Raw genomic sequence first — 21,191 nt, 5'->3', positions numbered from 1 at the left:
CAAAAGACCATTAAAGCTATACAACCACAAACAAACTGCGATATGCATGCACCTACTTTTATCCTTTTAACTCGATAAGTGTCAGTTTAATGTTAACTAATGATATCCTTTTTAAAACACACTTGTGTGCAGTGACAATAAACAATGAATTACATCCAAATATAAAATGCTTTGTCAGTGTAATCCAAGGATAACTGTTGACTAAGTGAACCAAAATATGTTGAATTTATAAAGTGCCGAAAAGGTTCTGTACTGGAACGTGGGGACAGGTGGAAGGATACGTGGGTTATAGGACCACAACCACGCGCACAGATTCTATCCTACTCCTCCTTCACTCTCGCACTGAATGCAGTGTGACAGAACTTCTGACTACATCATCGTCAAACATGATCAATCCACTGCTGACTGAAGGCCTTGCCAAGCTGTCACCATCTCCCACAGTCCAGCAATGTTGTTATTAATAAACAAAACAATTAACATTTATGTACTACCAACAGTGTTTTTTATATGCAGGTAAAATTACCATCATTATCCAACCAATTGACTATTTTATATTACTTTCATTTCCTTACTTATATCTGCGAAGATATCAGGCATCAACAGGTTTGTGTGCCCGTTAGTGAATCTGCTACCAATTATGGAGGTCAGCACCAAAATTATGAATGCCACACATTTTCGAATTTCGTACCAGTACTAAAATGTACCATTTTACTTTCATCAAAGAACGGTCTTACGCAATAGCTGCGAGATAATTAAAATGTTCCTTATAAAACAGTCGGGTTCTGAGGAAGGGTAAAAACAAGCAATTAAATTGATGCCCGGACTATAATTAAGTCCATTACAACAGCTTAAAAGTCTGTCTAAACTTTGATACACATGTTGCCACTTGCCGAAATCTGGTGGGTACAGTAAAGCCTAGTCTGGCATCCTTCTGAATTTAACTGAAAGGCAGCATACCGTTTGAGACCATATGTTGTTTCACTTTTAGAAAAATATTTTTTTAATAATGAATCCTGTTGGGAAATCAAATTGAAAGCCAAAAGTGGTCAAGGAACAATTCTATACTTATAGCTTGTGCAAGACTTTTTAAACTGTGGCCAGCAGATGTCATCAGAGATACACTGGACAAGAGGCCCAGAATCTTAATGTTTTGCATTGCAGTTTTTCAGAACAAAAAATGCACAGGTTTGATAATTATCCAAATGAGCATATATATAAACAATCGGAGATTGTTTATATGTAGTGTGTGAGTGTGCGATCCAAACAAGATAAAACAAATTACTGAAAAATGTTATATATTATAAGTGCAGTTGGTTATAAGCTTAAACATGAGATTTTTAATTGCCCATTTATACTAATTGTTTTTCAATCACAGAACTATAACAGTAATATAAAAAAACACATGTAACTAATTACACATCCCCAACACCACTTGTATAATTGACATGACACCAGTGATCAATGAGAGATCAGTCATATCAGCAATACATTAAAGTGATTATAAAAATAATTCTGTAGGAGCAAAATTTGTTAAACATTTGCACTACCATTACATTTAAGCCTCTGTCTCATCCTTCTGTGAGATGGGTTCATCTTAAACAAATCTTTGTAACCTATCTATTTAACGGCCCACACTTTAGGATTATCACAAAAAACTAGGTTAGAAAAGTCCACTGATAATGGAGTGTGGAACTTTTTACCACAGCCCTGCAATATTTGTTACTCACTAATCTCAGATTATGTGCTGGGGGTGTCTTGGAATTTTGCCAATTATTCCTGGATTATCATTACATGGACTGCACAGTTCATCTGACAGTCAATAAGAAACAGAAGGTCCAAGGTTTTGTTGAAATGACCTCAACTGTTGCCATAAATTAATTGTTTATTTGTACAATATACAACATATCCCTTTACAAGTTTACAGATTTAATATCAATTTCATGTTAAAAAAATCCCAAAGGAAAGGATTTCACAGGCAGCATAGTAACATGTAAATGAACACCATGAATGCGAACTATTGATTATTTTATGTTGGCCGAGTTATTTGCATACTGTGCTCATAGTATGGCAAACCTAAACATTTCAAGCTTGAAATGGACAACAATTAATAATCTCTTTCCTTTCAGAAAGTTCCAAATAAAACAAACCAGTTGAATTAAACTCACTGTCAAGGTTAGAAACTAAACAAAGATGTATGGTTAAACTTCAAAGAATATCTGTCAGCATGATTAAGAGCCTTACGAGCAAAAGCTGCAGAGTATACAGTGACAATCGAATAACATAAAAGTGCAAAAAGACCAATCCTGATTTGAAGCTTTCGTGACTGCAGGAATCCATACTCTTTGGTTCTTTCGGTAAAGTCAAATAAAATCAAATACAAATATTTTTTTGTTTTATTTAGTTTTTCTACCTACGTGACTTTACCGAAAGAACCCAAGAGTATGCAAAAAGGCAATTACTGTATGTCGTCTGCATTGGGATTATGAAAATACAGTACATAACAAGATGGTACCAAACATGAATACTTTCATAAGGTAAAAGCTTAATCATACAGCACTGTACACACTGCGTACTGTATACATCAAAATAAGCTCACATCACTGCCCAAAGCACTACTTTGTCCATTGGCTAGGGATTAGAATGAAAGGATAAACCTTTTCAATCTTTCATTAAATCTACATACTGTATAATCTTTTTTTACCAAAGGGAAAGCAATGTTACAAAAAGCATTGGGAAAGGGTTCATGTGATCTATCCATCGACTTCGTTTCAAAATGACTTTCATTTACTTGCAATTATTTAAATATACATTTAAATACTTTTAATGTTGTAATTATTTGACTTTTGGTCACATTAATTGGACAAATAACCCCGGGATAACGATATTAATAAAAGCATGGTGGTATTTAAGTACAATAAAAACAAATATGTACTTGTTTAAAAAAAAGGATTCCAACAAAAGTGTTATCCCTTAATTCAGTTGTTACATCATAGTTAATTAAACTCATATTTGGCAACGTATGTGTACATTTAAAGGTTTGACAGTACCAATTACAAAAAATTATTGTAAATTGATTTCCGATTCTGGAAATCTCCAATCATTGCCAATTAACAAGTGATGGAACAGAGTGACTGTTTCCATCCCTGGAGCTTTGGAGTCCACACCACTTACGAATCTCCAAAATTGTGGTTACAGCTGTGCAAGACATAAGATTAAAATACAGTACTCGTACAACTTCCCTGTTCTTCCACAGCTGTAACCACATGCTCTGCACAAATATATTTATATTCAGTTCATAAAAAAATGTGGAATATTCATGTAAGAGCTCCCCATTGTGATAGTTAAAAAAAATTGTAAATGCTCCTCTGTCAAAATCATGTTTGCTCAATATGCATACGAATTGGAGTGTCACATTTATTAATGACCTCAGCATAACAAAGCTGCATCACTTGTTAGTTTGCCATCAATTACCAAGCGATTATTAATATTGCAACAATAGTTACATTTGAGCATTAAAATCATAACATGTTTTTGGGACCAAAATAAGTAATGCTTTCAAATTATAATGCCCACACAGATTAAATAGGAAATTACATATTTACAGACCCAGAACCTTAATCTGTTTATAAGTATGTGATGATGACATAGTGGAAATTAACTGCTGGTTAATATGAATATTTGTTGGCACATCACACTGAGTTGGTGTGCAGAGTCGAAAAAACTTACCTCTGCAGTCACCCAGTGATTATTGCAAGGAATCACCAAAGCGCATTTTTCTGTAAAGTGGCCTTTAATATTTTGGTATTACACGATCATTGCATTCCTGTATGTTTGTTCAAATCCTAACTTTCAATATACGTATGTAAATAAATTAACAAAAAGAATATTCGCAGAAAAATGTAAAAAAAACTCATGGATGTTCAACTTTGAAATTAAGGCTTCCAATTCTACTTCGTATTATATTTCCATCTGTTTAACTTAATGTGCTTCAGATGGCCACGAAACAATCATTATCTTAACCGGAATACCAAACAATGATGGCTGGAAATGTACCATTTCCAATACTACTGATGGAAGGATGTTACTGTATTATATTATCCATGTAAGTAAAGGGACATAGCACAGTTACATTCAATAGCCTTAAAGACACAGTTTACTAAGCAATGCGGTTGTTTTAGCTTTTCTTGTCAGTTGCTGGCAACACGATGTCCTGCAATTGTTTAATTATCCTGTGCAGGTAGTATATTTTTAGAGTTTATGAATGTGAAAGTAACGTGTGCCCGTAACGTGTTGTCAGATCTACAAACAAGCACTGTGATTTATATGTCAACACATTTTTAATGGCGGCGAGGTGGTGGCTGTAAATGGCAAACCTTAATCAAAAGCAAACACCATCGGGCACGAGCAGTCTAAAGCATACCCACCAGCATAAAATGAGCTAATAGTTGCTGTCTGGGCTGCATTTGAACTATGGACTCCGAAGAGACACGGACAGTGCAATGATATGGAGTTGGCACACACAAAACCACTCTGTAATACCATATAAAAAATGATAAAGAAACCATATTCAAGTCCTCAAGGAATGTAGGGCCAAATCAAGAGCACGATGCCTGGCTGGATTTTGATTTCCTTTAGCTCCAGCGAATGCAACACCAGGTACTCATTTCTAGCGGTGTACACCTGGGAAATGCCCTTGCCATGAGTACAAGCCAACTGGAATAGCTGTAAATTTTGGCTTGGGAGGCTGGAATCCAACCCTCATGATGAATCAAAAATACAAACCTTTTAAAAAATGTCCTTCTATTGGGCCTCATTCTCCTCCCACCGCATCCCGAGCTCTCAACTTTAGCAGCCCGAACAAACATGGAGGCCTGCTCAAAACTGGAGCCAGTGTTCTAGTTTAAACAATACATGTATTATAACAGTATTGGGCTATTTCATTGTTTATTGATTTTAACCCATTTTTTATCTTCGTACTCTCTCAGTCTCGTTTTGCTTGTGCATGTTATTTTCAAATTGTGCTCTTTCCAAGTCTACCTTGGAAAAAACCGTGCTTTTTCTCAAACGAGCCCTCACCTTGTCAAATAAGATCCATTTGCTGGATTCAACATGATAAATATTGTACAGTATAGTGGTCACCACAATGGCAATGCAGCAGATGCAGCGTGGTGAGCACATGATTTGACACATGAGCCCTTTTCCGCACCCACCCCCATCACTGACACATCTGGGTCAGTAGAGTATCAGGTCGCATACACGCGCACGCGCGCGCGCACACACACCAGTCACTCGTCATAACTTCCTTATAATTTCTAACTTATTACTTTATTAAACACTCAACAATGTTTACTTTTTTAGCTTCGAAAAGGATGGGAAGTTAGATGGTATTTTACGGGACAATTCTGTCTGCAAACAGACATACTAAGTATACATAGGATGCCACACAGTTCATATCAACTGCAATAAATCAGACACCAAATGAATGGAAAGGTAAAACCACTGAAGAAATGGTACGTGTGCAATTCGTGCAGAAGTGTGTAAGGCTTACTATCAAGTCGGGAATGCAATTTCGACATCCCTACAGTACAAATAGCACTTATGATTCTCACCATTAATGCACAAATTATGTTAAGGTGAACATTTGAAAGTAGTCGTCATATAATGGCAATGTACCCCTTAAGCGCAAGTATTAACTCAAAATAAATTACGGTGGTGCAAAGCTCATGAGAAACCTCTTAAAAGTTATAACATTTCCAAATATATTGACTTGTTATGATGCATATGTCCAAATACAGAAACAAAGTATACTACACAGGGGTAAGCAAACCAACAGTCCTTGCAGCACATGTTTTGTATACAGTGCAATTAATGGGAACAATGGCATGGAAATCAATCAAACCATACATTCAAATCAATCAAAGCCTAGGGTTGAATTAGATTTATTTTTTAAGGAGACCTGGAAAAGGTTTCTCAACAAAAAACTTGCAACCATATTGAGACAAGACAACCAAGGACGTGGCCTCGGTGTTAACAGTTGCTATGGTGTGATAGCACAGTACATATATATCCGAGGTGTTGTTATATGCCCCTTTTTAACGTGTCACACTATCATAAATAACACCCTTCCAATCATTACAGAACAGACAGTGGCTCAATGAGAAGAGCACCAGGCTCCCACTTGAGAGCACGAGTTCAAATCCCAACAACGGTCAGACTCGACGCAATTTCCTTCTGGAGTTATTAGTATAATTCGCACAATCTGGTAAGTCGAACAATTTTGTTGGTAAAAACAACAGTGGTGGCCATATCAGGCAAGCTCTTGGCTGCATCTAACCACGTGATTTTCACCAACTGATGAGTTTTCAGACACTGTATGTTTATAAATATAATTATTGGCACAAGATTTGTACTCACCCTAAATATCAGTAAGACCATAGGGACGCAATCAATGATTTTGTATAGCGTCCAAATACTATTAAAGGCATGACAAGACACTGCAAGAGGCAACCGAGTAAATATAAACAGCAAAGACGAAACTAAAAATACGAGTTTGGCAGCGTGAACAGCCAGCAGCATGACAGTGCACGAGCCACCATAACCCGCCGCACGCAGAATTGTACCATAATGCGTAACGAACAGATTGATGCAAAACCTCAAATGGATGCAACAAAAAGAAACGAGAAACAAAGTATCGCATCATGGGACCTCCTGTGCCAGTAGCAAAATATTATAATAGGGTTTTCCCCTTTTTTCTGGCAACAAAACAGCCGTGTTAAGATGTTAAAACACCAAACTGAAACCTTTTAACGAGGAATCATGTCTGCATTAACCACAATGCCTGTGGTCAGAATGCAAACAACAACAAAAACATAACTCTGATAACATATGCACTGTCCTTGAAACTGATTGGTCCACACCAGAGACAGCTTTCTTTTGAGCCTCGTCTCTCCAACGGTGTTTGTAAAGTATTGGCATTGCCACAATCTTTCCTTTACGAAAGTCCCCCCCCCCTTTTGACGACACGCACTGGTACAACATCCCACCCTCTCAAGAGTGCAGCGCAACCAGCACCACAGTGACAACTGTTTGGCAGAGTTTGGCACTTTCTCCTGTCCAGACGCGGTGGGTTTTCTCCAGGTTTCATTCTGGTCGTCGTCTATTGCCAACGCCAACAAGAGTGCCACCGACTCAACACCCCGAGCAAATTCCCAAATGCAAAAAAAAGAAAGGAGCGAATGCAACAACTCAATGAGTCACCCGTTGGGTTAAAGATGGTAAGTTTATCCTTGCCAAATTGCGAGAATGGCGATAATTAGTTGTATTATTAAACATCTCCACAAGCCCTCGGAGAATTTTGCGTTGCGGAATGGGGATGGAGGAGGGATGGAGCCAGTCAATCCACTGCTGGACGCCTTTCAAGATCCTGCGAGGTTTATAGTCCACGTAGCACCTGATCCACCGCTCCCCTTTGGCGGTCGTGCTCTCGAACGCGTTCCATCCCCTTGGCTTACATTCCGTTATTACCCTCGACCGTGAGCCATCGTCGTCGTCATCATCATCCTATTTTTTTCGACGTGTTCCAATCCGAGCCCTCACGCCACGCACTTTTGTTCACAGTTTGAAGGATGCCATTCACCTGCGCATGTTTCTATAGTTGGCGCGTTCCACTCTCTGCGACTCTCAAAAATGCAAATTTGCAAACACGATGCCATCTCCGTCCCGAATGCACGCGTGCCACGGACGGGTGGGGAGGCCGATATCAGCAAGGCCGAAAGAGCGAACCGGCTACAACACACACACACAGGCGACAAACAATGTCAACGTTGAAATAAAGCCCTTGAAAACACACACACGCACGCACACGCACGCCACACTAAGCATCGACGGCAGCAGCGCAAAACTAAAAATAATCCTCCCGCTATCGCCGCCGCATGACTAGAGACGATTGCACCACCGAAACAAAAACACAGCAAAAGCAGGAGCAGCAGCAGCAGCAGGAGGATTGCGAGCAACGTTCACGGCCCCCCAACAATCCACTCCCGAGCCACCATTACTGTACACACACACACACAAGCCACAGCAGCGGGAGCGAGCAGGGCCCGCCACCGCGTAGCGTTATTTCACATTTTCTTTTGACACCAAAAAAAATAAAAAAACCCCCCCACCGCTACCAACAACACTCGGACTCGCAGGCGCACGTCCGATTTTCTGACGGATGCACGCACGGAGCGCTCGCAATACACGCGCACAAACGCATGCACACGAGGTACATTAACAACAACTCACCCCTCATGGCTCAGTCGTGCCTCTCCGTCCGCCTCGCGTCCGCACCATTTATGATAAATATAAAAAAATAAAGACGCGGCGGCGGCAGTGACGGCGGCGGCAGCAGCAGCAGCGGCGGCGCATAAAGACGATCGACGCGAGCCGGGGACACGTGGGGGCCGCTGAGGGGCGGGGCCGAATGGTGGGGGGGGGGGAAAGGGGGGGGCAAGAGGGGTGGTGGATTGGGAAGTGGGGGGGTTGTAGCTGGGGTGGGTGGGTGGGGGGTAGTAGGTAGGGGGAAAGCGCGCGCGCGCACCCCCCTCTCCTCCCCCCTCTCCTCCCGAGTCGCGTCTCGCGCCCGCGGTCTCGCGCCCCCCAACCCCCCCCGCACCAGCCTGGCTCGTCACGCGCGCGCGCGGCCGCGTGAAGTTCCCGCTATTTCCACCCCCCCCGCCCCCCGCACTGGCCCCACCCCCTTCCCCTTGGCTCCCCCCCCCCTCCAACTTCTCCCTCACAGCCCGTCCTATCCTCCACATTGCCCCGCCCCCCCTCTTGCCACGCATGCGCACTGAAGAGCGCTCCTCCAATCTCTAGACCCCTCCCCCATCCACCCCCTCGCTACTCCGCCCCGCCCCTCGCCCACCACAGCATTCCCCCTCCCCTCCCACAAATCCCCCCAAGCCGCACCCGCCCCTCACTCATTCGCAGCCAATCATAGCAAGGACCCCCCCCCTCCCACCTCTCCTCTTCTCACCCCTCCGTTCATGAACCCCCCGCCCCCCCACTGGTTGCATCCCCGCCCCTCAACATCCCCCCCACCCACTGCTCCTCCGCAGCTCCACCACTCGCAGTGTTGTCCAATGAGAGAGGGAGGTTTTTTTTATTTGCCACGTTCAAGGGAAATAAGAGGGGATTTAGTTTTTTTTGTGTGTTGCAGGGGCGTTGTTGCTATTATAATGATTCCCGTATTACGGTGTTATTGTTATAAAAAAAAGCATTTGAATGCAGTAACTGTAAAGTGCTAAAGAAATTACAGTCTGATGAGTTGGGAATACAAACTTGTAAAAGGCAAATACTGTACACTTCAGAGCTTAAACTCGAAAAAAAATTCCAGATTACACTGCAACTGTTTCAGAGGAAACTTGAAACATTGTTTTTAAAGTATCTACTTTTAGATTATCAATACTGTAAAGCTGCATAAAATAAAAACGTACACTACTGACATTTCTAACACCAGGCGAACGCAAAAGAATCTTGGGTTATCATCTTACAAAAAATCATGATAATACAATACAGTATAGTACTTTACAAGCAATTTGGGAAGCCTGCACTTGGGTCATTTCTCCCGCTACTCCGACTTCGAGATACGACTGTAGGTAGCAAATACTCTCTCCTCGTGGGTTCTTTGCTAACTAAATCCATTGCAAAAGTGGCGAAATGTTTATACTATGGTCTCTGCTGTGACCTGTGGCATTAACAAAAGTGGAAGCACATTTGCCACGTCCGGTACTTTGCGGTTCCAGCCCAGTGGCAAACCCTGGTTAATATTTACAAAATGCTATGCACCGTCTGCTGCACTGTGAACGTTTCAGATACGGTAATGTCACGAACAAAAGAATAAGCCATGTGCATTCATTGGAATTCTCATACTTGGATTTTAGCACATGCAATGCACATGATGGTTTCACGAGTGCAGTTCTTAATCATTCACAAATTGTCTCCCGCTTTTGCAATACATTTCATATGGAGAATTTTAAAATCGCTTTTTCTAGAAATCACAGCAGCATTTTTCTCAGTCAGAACGGAACAAAATCTTAAATGAATCGTGTAAATGCAAGAATGCGAGGGGGTGGCGATTGTGTAAAGCAGCATTTATCCAGCAGTGGGTAGAAAATAAATCATGTTGATTGTAAGTGAGATATCTGACATTCTAGCAGTCATACATTGACATTATTCGCTTCTGTTGGTGCCACGTTTATAGCCCAGGCCAGGGAGTTAACAATGGGGGGGGGAGGGGGAATAAATGGTAAAACTTTACAGGAATTATCCATTCTTAAATTAAATGGTGGCCCTGAATCAATGACAATTCATTACATTTTCATGCAGTTGACTCATTCAGTACGTGCTTATTTTAAACATTCAAACAACTTTGACTTTATACTCTATGAAGTGCACATGCTTTGATTTCATAGCCAGGTATCCACTTTTGCCATTCCTTTGTGCACAAACATGCACTTCATCGGCTGTTTATGCTCCGGTGTTTATTCCCCAACCCCAACAGAGATTATCCATTAAGAGAATGTGGTTCAAAATAACTTTCGTTTTTCCCCCCCACTTATTCCAAGTCCAACTTTGAGACTTTGCCCACGCATCTTATATGCAAAGCATTTCTTGCATGTACATCATATGACCATTATCTGAATGACAAAACTGTACAAAATGGACATTCTAAGTTAATAATTCTAAATGGATGAGTCGAATTCTGCTTCCTATTAACTACATATGAAAAAAGTCGTGGAGAGAAATGGTTGGATTGGGTTAGGTAGTGAGGTAGCGTTGAATGATTCCTTGCCCCATACACTAAAACACTCGGAGCACTGACTGTGCTGTATAGGATACCCTTTGCATTTTGAGTCTGTGCTGGAGACTCATGAAAATCCATGAAGACCAGGTACTATTCTACACGTCAATTACCCTACAAGCTAAATCTATTGCAACTGAAGCAATGCCATATGAAGTGTGTTTACCACTCGGAGTAATGTATGCTTAACATTGCATAATTTAACGTAAAAATAGTGTCTATGGCATTCAATAAGTTGAATATGATTATAACCCCCCCCCTCTCCCCCGTGAACTCCTATAGCCACGACTCGACAAACTCCCCCCCCCCCTCCCGTGCCTATATAAAGCCACAACAGCAGATAATTGTCTCACCTGAAGATGTACGCTTGTGTTGCGACCGCCGTGTTTTCTTTTATCATTTTTTCTATTACGTGACTTTACCGAAAGAACCAGAGAGTATGATGATAATAGTAATAACGAACGACGTTAAGTATGTATTTAAATATAAATTATCGTACATATTGAACCAGGTGCTCACAGGTTCATCTGTCTATTGTCTTTGGTTCCTCCTCTCCAAATTATCTGGCTCCCCTGTGTGCCACCTACACACTCTCACACTTTGAATAGGGTAAAGCTTAAGTTTGAATTTTCCCTGCTGTTGTTGTTACCCATTTCCCATGGCAATGATTAGTCTCATGTTCTTAAAAAGTACAGAACTAATTTAGGTGTATTGATTCATAAATATTTACTTTATTAAAATGTACACGAGCGTTCTGAATAATGCAAGCTCAGTAAAATATTGTGTCAATTAAAACATGTAATGCAGCAATGTATTTATATAATTGTGTGCCTGCACACACTGCCAACATGTGTACAACAACTTACAAAATAAATTACGACTTTGGCTACCAAACTATAGCTTTCTAATCACATTCAGCCAACATTTACATTTTATGTAGCCTGGGAAATTCTGCTGACTACATCAGCCAGCTGCTTCTATTTATAATACTGGGATACAGTCATGCAGCCAGCTTCTGAATGGCCCATTTCCTTCAACACCCACACTTTGCATGATCCCACCTCCTGCAATGCAAAAACGATCTCTGATTGTCCCTGGTCTTCAAACGTAAATATGAACTCTGCCAGATGTGTGTTGTTCGAGTTGTACCGTGCGTCGCTCGGCATCATGTCCGATGTTTCGCTTCAAGTGCAGGAACTGAACTTAGTTGCAGAAGAAGCAGCACCCAGCATGTGGATTAAAATATCGGGCGAGCTACAAAGTACAACCTACGCAGTGCAAATATAAGAATTTATAAAGATGTTTGATTTAATAATACACAACTCATTTTCCAAAGGTTAGACAGGACAGTGATGAATTTGGGAAATACAAACAATGTAGAGGCTTCAGACTGCATTTATCCGCTCCCCAGCTCTTCACACTGCTTTGTTTACAACAAGCACACGTTGACAGCTACTGTAATTAATTTTTGCCGATAGGAAATTACGTGTAGAATATGCACGTTAATTGTGATTTACTTTAATGCAATACAGAATTAATGTTGAACATCTTAAAAGCATCTAATTAATAAGTGAGAGCGTGTTTGAATGCCAACTGCCAGTCATCACCAGTGATGTACAGAATATTACATAGCACGCAAGCAGCAACACAATACTTAACCCAAGAATGGAATATGAATTAGTTAATCTTACCATTAAAGTAAATAGATGTTCTGTAAGACATTATATGTCTTACAGAAACACAAACTTGTTTGCATTGAGACTATAAGGATGTTGCATAAAATATAACTTTGCATTTAATATAACTAAGCAACGTAAATACCAGTTATTTTCTGGGATCTTGCAATGTATGTAAATATTTTAAAATTAGTTGCCAAGCGTCAGTCATCTGTTTGATGGCATCACCGAAAAAAAATACAAGGAAAAGGCTAGCCTGTCAATGGCCTAGACTATATCATGAATATAATAGTTCCCTGGGAAATACAGGTTTGATCAAATCTTCACAGTGCCCAGCTTCACAATTTGAAAGATCTATCCATATACAGTAAAACCTTGGATTGCGAGTGACTTTGTTTGCGAGTGTTTTGCAAGACGAGCAAAATTTTTTAAATAAATATTAATTTGATAAACGAGCGAGGTCTTGCAATACGAGTAGCACGTATACGCTTTGTCTGCCGAGCGTCACGTGATCACAACTGATATACGACTGCTTTGGATTACAAACACGTTTCCGGAACGAATTATTCTCGCAATCCAAGGTTTTACTATTTCGTCCCTGTCTACCAATCTATAGATCTGTCCATCGGACTATAATGTGCATTTGTTGTTGAAAGCTTCAAGTCAAATTTGTTGAGTTAAATGGGTTTAGTTGCAGAATAAAATAACGTACTGTAAACCCATTTGGTCATGGCTCACACAGAAGCTATGTTCAACATAGAAGGGTTGAGACAATTTTAAAATGTGTGAAATGGCGTTATTTTCGACAGGCAGGGGAGTACATTATTTATATTGGTGTGGTCATTGCGAGATGGCAAAATGCCAAAGCTTCTGGGTGTGATAACACCAATAGTGCATATGCCGGCAGGAAATAAAACATCAGAGATGTGTAATGCTTAATTATAATAAAGTTCTGCAAAGCATGATACGAGCAAGCATTGTTAACAAATTGTACCTACACGGAATAATGCTCTTTGGTTCTTTCGGTAAAGTCACGTAGATAGAAAAATAACTAATAAATCACGACGTTTCGATCGCAACACAAGCAATCGTCTTCAGGTGAAACAATACAGCAGGCGGACTGCTGAGGCAGGAAGGAATGTAGCGAGAGAGCTACTGCAACCAAAGGTTAAATACGTTTTGAGGTAGGTACAACCCAAGGGTAAGTGGGCGGGGCTAGAGATGCAATTTGCAAGTAAATGTAAGATCGCAGAGCGAGGAATACCTCGGCTAATCTGAGGGGGGGGGAGGGAGGAGAGGGGCTGCCGTAACGGGCGAGAGGGTGGGGGTGAAATTCACAGAGGGAAAAAAGGTTATAGAGAGAGAAAAAAAGATTAAAGAACAAACTTAGCAAACTTAGAAATGTAATGTAACTCAGAGAGTCGGCCAACACAACAGTTGACACTTTACCTGGTTGATCAACGTCCTTCCAAAGATTGCTAAATTGAGCATCCGCCTTCTTGGTTGATGTCAAGTCTGAGTTGTGTGGAAGTCCTCCCCGTGATTTGAAGCTTTCGTGACTGCAGGAATTCATACTCTTTGGTTCTTTCGGTAAAGTCACGTAGGTAGAAAAATAAGTTCTACAGAACTGCACAAAAGCGTCCTCTGGTCTAACACCGTTTGAGACGAGGTTCAAAAGAAAGCCGTCTCGGGTGTGGACCAATCACTTTAAAAGACAATGCATATATTATCAGAGTATGGTTTTTGTTTGCATTTTGGCCACAAGTATTGTGGTTAATGCAGACATGATTCTTTGTAAAAAGTTTAAGTTAGGTGTTTTAACAACTTAACACAGCAGTTTTGTTGCCAGATAAAAGGGGAAAAACCTATTCTCATATTTTGGTACTGGCAAAGGAGGTCCCATGATGTAGATGATACTTTTGATGCATTTCCTCACGTTAAGTTTCGACTCAAAATCAAAATATGATCAAGTTGTCTTCAACAATTGCTTACTGTGCCAAGATCCCCTGCTTGATTTGGGTGCTTTCTCAAGGCTTGGACAACTTGGTTGGAGGGTAGGGCATGGGGCAAGTTGTAGGGCCATTTGTTTCCACACATCGGTGTCATGTGCAGGTTTTTGGGAAAGTGGCCAGTGTTAAATTTAACAGGTAATTTCTATAAAGATGTATTGACTCTGTTATTAATGTTGTCGTTATAATGGGGAGGAATCAAATGGGTAAAGGATGCGAGGGAGGATGAGTGAATGAGGCATTGGGGCATGGACGCTGGTGAAAGCAGGAGAGGTGGGGCAAAACAAAGACAGTGGAGTGATTAGCACGCTGCGTTACGAACCCGGCGACCTGAGTTCGATTCCTGCTCACGGCCAACACCAGTGACATTATCTGAATTGGTCCTGGGCCTCACCTAGGTCTACTCAGCCTCAAATTAGTCCTTGGTGCAGTGTGTAAACATTGCCACTTAGGGAGACAAAGGCGGCCGGGCGTGGTGCTGGCCACCAACCCCCTCGTGTGCTGTGCCATCCGTCATAGGTGCTCGCTAACAGCACTTGCCCCAACAGTCTGTTCAGGCTATACTGGAAATATTTGTCTTTGGTGGGGCAAAAGGAGTCTTTGGAGGACTCGACTCTGATATGTCTCAAACACGATCTAGTAGCTTTAAAAAAGAACAGACCCTCTATTTTACAAAAGGAATGATTTGGTGGGATTCTGGCACCTGTAGAAAAACACAAACAGACCAGGAATGCGATTAATCTTAAAGTAGATTATGATTCAATATTGATTTGAAGCTTTCGTGACTGCAGGAATCCACTCTTTGGTTATTTCGGTAAAGTCACGTGGTTAGAAATAAAATAATAATAAAAGAAAACAAATCACGACGTTTTGGGCGCAACACAAGCGTCCGTCATCAGGTGGTTTCAGGCCTTTGAAAACATTCACCAAATATGAATGTCTAGGCCCAGATGCTAAGAGTGGGAGTTGTGCCAACAGGATGTACCACAGCAGGAGCAGTCCTGACGTGGCAAAACACAGTGATAGCCATTCGACACATCGTAACACAGTGGGAGCAATGCCGACACAGTGGAACACATTGGTAGCAGTCGAACACAACAGAACACAGTGGGCCTGCTTGGATGTGGCAGAACACAGCAGGGGCAGTTCTGACAGTAAACACCTTCATCATATTATCCTTCATCATTATCATCAGCAGTAGCAGCGGGAGCAGCATTTGCAGAAGTATCATCAACAGCAGCAACAGCTGCAGGTGCACACATTGGTATACACCTGTGAACCAGTAATTTGGAAGCGTGGAATGATGGATCACATAGATTTGTTGAACTCCAAAACCTTGTGAGCTGCGAGTTAGAATTCCATCACATTATAATGTCATGGATAAATCTCTGTCCATGGAAATAGCCAACTAAATTAATCTCTGATCCATCTGAAAGTGTGCACACTAAGTAGGACAGGTCTACTAAGTAAGGAGCTGTCCCATCTCCATTATTGATGCGGAGCCAGCATTGGAAATTCCATATTACTGTGGCAGAGCTCATATCTGATTTTATATATAAGAACAACTGTCAAACTGATCCCATTCAAGTATCATATTATTCAAAGGAGAAGGTGAAATACCTTGGTTACGTACTACACATGACCAACACAAATCCACGAACGCAGACCCTTTATTGGTAAACAGAAGAGGAAAATGATCTGTCCAAGAGGTACACTACGCCATACAATGGACAGCAGATGTGACAAAACGCCAAATAGCCATCAACGAGGTGGCACAGGTACAAGACCGTTGCTATACGGTGATGGCTGTCTTCTGCCTTTGTGTGACTGCTGTTAACAGCACATGAGGAATGATGAAGGTCATGGTGATATTGATGGTGTTGATGATCATGATGAAACTCAGTCATAACCACTCATGTGGCTGTGTTCAAGTGTGCCTATATGAGTGCCTAAAAAACAAAAGCGGCCGGGTGTGGTGCTGGCCACCCACTGCCTCGTAGTGCCGTGTCGGGCTTCATAGGTGCTGGCTAACAGTGTAATGTAAAAAAGTGTATGTCGATGTGTGTACGTGTGTGTGCATGAAATATTGCATCTTGTTATCCGCAGGCAAAAAAAAAAATTCCATGAGAAGCCATACTCAAAACAACGAGCAGAGTACTGGGTAGCTAGTGAGGAGAACAGATGGTACATATTCCAGTTATATCAATCAGTTAGCCTTTAAAACCTGTGTTTGTCCCAAGACCTTGCAGCTGTTGTTGTTGTTGTTTGTGCATGCTATATCTGTATTTATATTTAGTTTTAATCTGCCAACGAGATTGATCTGCCAGTGATGAGCAAGAACTGTCAGGAATGCAACAGATCTATACGTGATGCAACAGATCCCCCGGTGGATAAAACTCATTTCTAGTTGGGTGTGGCAGGTGCCTTTTAGTTGTAGAATTCCTGCCACATTGTGGCAGAGTCAACGGGGCACAATGTCTCATGCCAAGTTCCACAGCTACTTTTGGGGCCATTCTTATGGCTGCGCTCTAGCCCAACCCATTGTGGAATTTCACCAAACAGATCGAGGCGTAGCATTATATAGTCCCATAATGGTAGGAACCCCCCCCCCCCCCCCCCCGTTCAATTGCAATGGCAGAATTGAACTGATTTTAAGCAAAATCAGCCTCCATTCGACCAAATCGGGGCAGAAAGATGGCCCAAATTGCTAAATAATTAGGGCCCCATACTGTATGTATATTTCTGTAAGGCAAATGTTTTATGTGTATGCACACTGCAAGGCGCTTTTTGTGTCTTTTTAGCCTTGGAGGAGAGTAACGACGTTTTACAACCAGCGTTATGGCCAGGCAGGCATCGATTCACCTGGCCGCTTTATTTCTCATAAATGAATACCGCGTGAGATATATTAAGTGTGAATGCACATAGCAGTTGTACAAGCAGTATCACTGATTTTCAAAATGTCTATAAAAATGAAGTGCTTACAATTATTACGAGTGACACTTTACAGCTGACGCCAATGCACACCCCTCAAATTATTTTATCTCTTCACACAGCGTGTAGCATGCCGACTACACATCTCAAAAGGTTAACATTTAGCCAACAGCCACCGACAACTGGATAATGTTTTACAGACAATGATTATATTATCAAGTGTCGATCATAGTATACATAATTGTATTAATATATAAATATACGTGCTTGGCACGTGATTTAAAAAAAATGCACCATCCGGTTACTGGTATGGCGTGTAATGAAGACACAAGCAGATGCTATAATGATCCAGCCACATTTCTCCAAAATCTGTTTTGTCAAGTTCATTCGACGTATCGTCTACCTTGTGCAAATAATTTCCGAGGCTCAAGCAAATGTAGCCCCCCCCCATGTACGGTCACAGTATCTGCTTGTAATTCACACACGTGTCGGTGTGAACTTACATGGCGAATAAAACCCTTTCTGATTCTGATGTATGGAAACGCACTTGCATGAAATACATGCATTTACTCATCCTTCATATAAACGTATAGCTCTTTGTCCGGATGAAGTAATCCGCGTGCTTTGTCAGTTGTAGGGGTTTGTTTCACCAAAATGTACCATGATTTTTGATTTAAAGCTTTCGTGACTGCAGTAATTCATATTCTTAGTTTTTTCGGTAAAGTCACGTTGAAGAGAAACAACAAAATAACAATATATATAAAACAATAAAAAATTCTCACGACGTTTCGACCATAACTCAAACGGTCATCATCAGGTGTGTCGGTTATGAAGAATATGTACCATGATGTTCAGTGTGGGCCAGGCCATTAACTGGTTTAAATATCACACGCCGCTGATGTTAGTCGTAACTGGAAACAAACTTAGGTATGCTAAGTATGCGAAAACAAAACACTTTAGAACATGTGTTTGTACATTTTACCGTATATCTGTACTGTACCACAATATATATTGTCCAGTATATGGCAACTTAATATGTACAGTATACACTGAATAATTAGTCATATATAATTCGTAATATATACATTGCAGTAAATCTACAGTATTAGGTAATATTTGTTATTGTTGAGATTTCAAAAGAGAGTTTTTGCACCGCGCAAACACTCTAGTTTACAGTTACAATAAATGCACTCGTCAGAACTCGATTTTTCACTGTTTGTTTAAAAAAATATTGTTGCAAATTAGAGGACACCTCTTATTCGTTATCCTATTACCCTGGACGACTATCATTTGCTTGAGCTGTATGGTCCGCGAAAACTCCTATTACCCGCAGCCCTATTCATTCACATTATCTCCTGTTACCGTGCATAATTTGATACATAATTGCATCCAATTACTCGCAAAATTGTCGCGGATAAGTGGAATCGAGTGCCACATTTTTCCTATTATCTGCAATTATCCGTTATTTATTTTCCCTTCCCACGGATAAGTGGAGTAAATTCACCGATAAACCCGCGGATAATAGACGAGTCCCCATCTTAAAACAGTCAAGTGGTATTCCGTAGTTATTTACAGATACCCATGATGTATTTCGCTGCTGGGGCATTTAGCAAAGTTTGTGGGGAATAATAGCCATTTCTATACTTTTTAGGCATAAGCAATAAAAAAAATAACATTACCCAGGAACAAAAATTGTTACATAGTGTTACAGTTCCTCCTCATCTTCTTTGGTTCTTTCGGTAAAGTCACGTAGAATGAGAATAAAATAATAAATTGATAAAATAAAATAACACAATAAAATTCTCACGACGTTTCGGCCACAACACAAGCGGCCTTCATCAGGTGAAGGGACGAGACTGTCCTCCAGACAGTCCTCCAGACAGTCTCGTCCCTTCACCTGAAGAAGGCCACTTGCGTTGTGGCCGAAACGTCGTGAGAATTTTATTGTGTTATTTTATTTTATCAATTTATTATTTATTCTCATTCTACGTGGTGACTTTACCGAAAGAACCAAAGAAGATGAATCCTTGCAGTCACGAAAGCTTTAAATCGAAAAGTTCCTCCTCAATTTTGGAGAATTCGGAGCTGCCTCTGACAACATGCACAGGCACTGACTAAGAGGCAGCGGCGCCTGTAACTGTTGCAACAGGACTGTAGTGTTATGTCCCCTCTTTCACATCATTAGTAATCCCCTTGCTACCAGCAACTTCATTGGACATTGTTTGCGCGCACGATTGTAATTATGCGAAACACGTCCTGTTTTCAATTAAGCAAGACATGCCACCCGTTTGTTGCCTCCGCTTATGAGATTTACTCACCTTCAAATCGGAATCGTTACTGATTACTGTTTTTATATACCAAGGGGCCGTCCATAAATGACGTCACGCAATTTTGGACGATTTTGACCCCCCCCCACCCCCCCCTTGGTCACACGGCGTCACAAAAAGTCAGACCCCCCCCCCTCAAATATGACGTCACAAAGCTCTGCCCCCCCCCCCCCCCCAAAAAATAAAACATGCTTCAAATCGCTTTAAACTATTGTCATTGTAGTGCGTATTTAATGTGGTGCTGTACTCTGATGTTGTAGGAGAAAACATTTATTAAAAAGTCTATTTAATTAAGTAGAACGTGTTTTCTATATTTATTTAAAGTTGCGCATTTTGATGTGACGTCACATTTCTCACCCCCCCCCCTCGTGACACATCGTTACAAATGTCTGACCCCTCCCCCCCCCAGGTGCGTGACGTCATTTATGGACGGCCCCCAAAACATTATTAGCATGTGATTGGCTCTGCCAATATTGGAAAGATTTAATCAATGGACTTGCTGCTGACCATTCTCCATTCGCCTCACATACCGTTAATATGCTAATATCACAGACAGGATATATACCTGTCTGGACTTCATCAATCAACGTACGTACTCTGTGTGTACGTGTCTTCTATTTGAGCGAGTCCTACTGCTGTGTTAGAACCATCTCCATCTCCCCGTTTGACTTGTTACACTTTGAAACTGTCACCAAGATCCCCACAGACTCACCCCTGCCTAACTCCCTCCTCTCAATCCACTCCCCTTTACTCCGCAACTATGGCCTTCTCCCCCAGCCAAACCTCTGCTCAATCTCAATGGGATGTCACTCCTCGACTGCTGTCCCCATTGCCTGGAATTCCTTTCCACTCGCCCTCCGTGCTGCCAACTCCCTACCTTTGTTCAATTCTAAGATTTTCTCTCTCTACCAGTGACTCTTTCTGCTTTATGAGGTATCTTCAATTGCAGTTTCACTTTAAAGAAAAGTATACGCAGTAGTGATATAATAGGGAACTTCATCCTGAATATACACTCAGAAATGGGGCCTAGATATGGAATTTTGGATGATTCAAAATTTTTTGTTTCAGATTGATCTGAAAATGTAGTATCACATGAAGTGATGTCCAAGAGATTACATTTGTGCTTTTCCTGGTAAAAGTGCTTTCCATTCGATGTTACAGGATGACACATGGCACCACTTTAATTAAAGAATGAAAATGATTTTTTTTACAAAGAAGTAGTGCATGATTAAATGAACAAATTCAGTGTTTATTAAAACCCATTATGTTTAGTGGAAAAACAATTAAAGGTGTCAACTTTTAACACATAAAAAATCCCAACGAATCTAAACACGAAATAAAATCTATAAACATGAAAAGACGATATCCGAAAAGATTGAATACGAAACTCATCCATAATTAT

At 41.0% G+C, this 21,191-nt stretch overlaps 1 protein-coding gene across 3 annotated transcripts in view; it reads right to left on the bottom strand.

The window, feature by feature from the left end:
* LOC116939517 (nuclear receptor ROR-beta-like) overlaps positions 1-21,191 on the bottom strand; it is a 188,579-nt gene that overhangs the window by 26,809 nt on the left and 140,579 nt on the right. Inside the window, exon 1 of one of the 3 annotated variants that reach the window (XM_032948009.2) lies at positions 8,287-8,461. The exons of the other annotated variants lie outside the window; for them this stretch is intronic. Within the exon in view, the coding sequence (XP_032803900.1) occupies positions 8,287-8,293 (7 nt within the window). The 5' untranslated portion in view covers positions 8,294-8,461. Of the gene's footprint in view, positions 1-8,286; positions 8,462-21,191 lie in introns of those variants that run through there. 3 annotated transcript variants of the gene reach the window in all.

Source organism: Petromyzon marinus, chromosome 1 (assembly GCF_048934315.1).
Source record: "Petromyzon marinus isolate PM22_M1 ecotype Great Lakes invasive population chromosome 1, UKy_Petmar_22M1.pri1.0, whole genome shotgun sequence".
NCBI classification, from domain to species: Eukaryota; Metazoa; Chordata; class Hyperoartia; order Petromyzontiformes; family Petromyzontidae; genus Petromyzon; species Petromyzon marinus.
The sequence above is the reverse complement of the archived record's forward strand: the minus strand, read 5'-3'. Positions and strand labels throughout refer to the sequence as shown.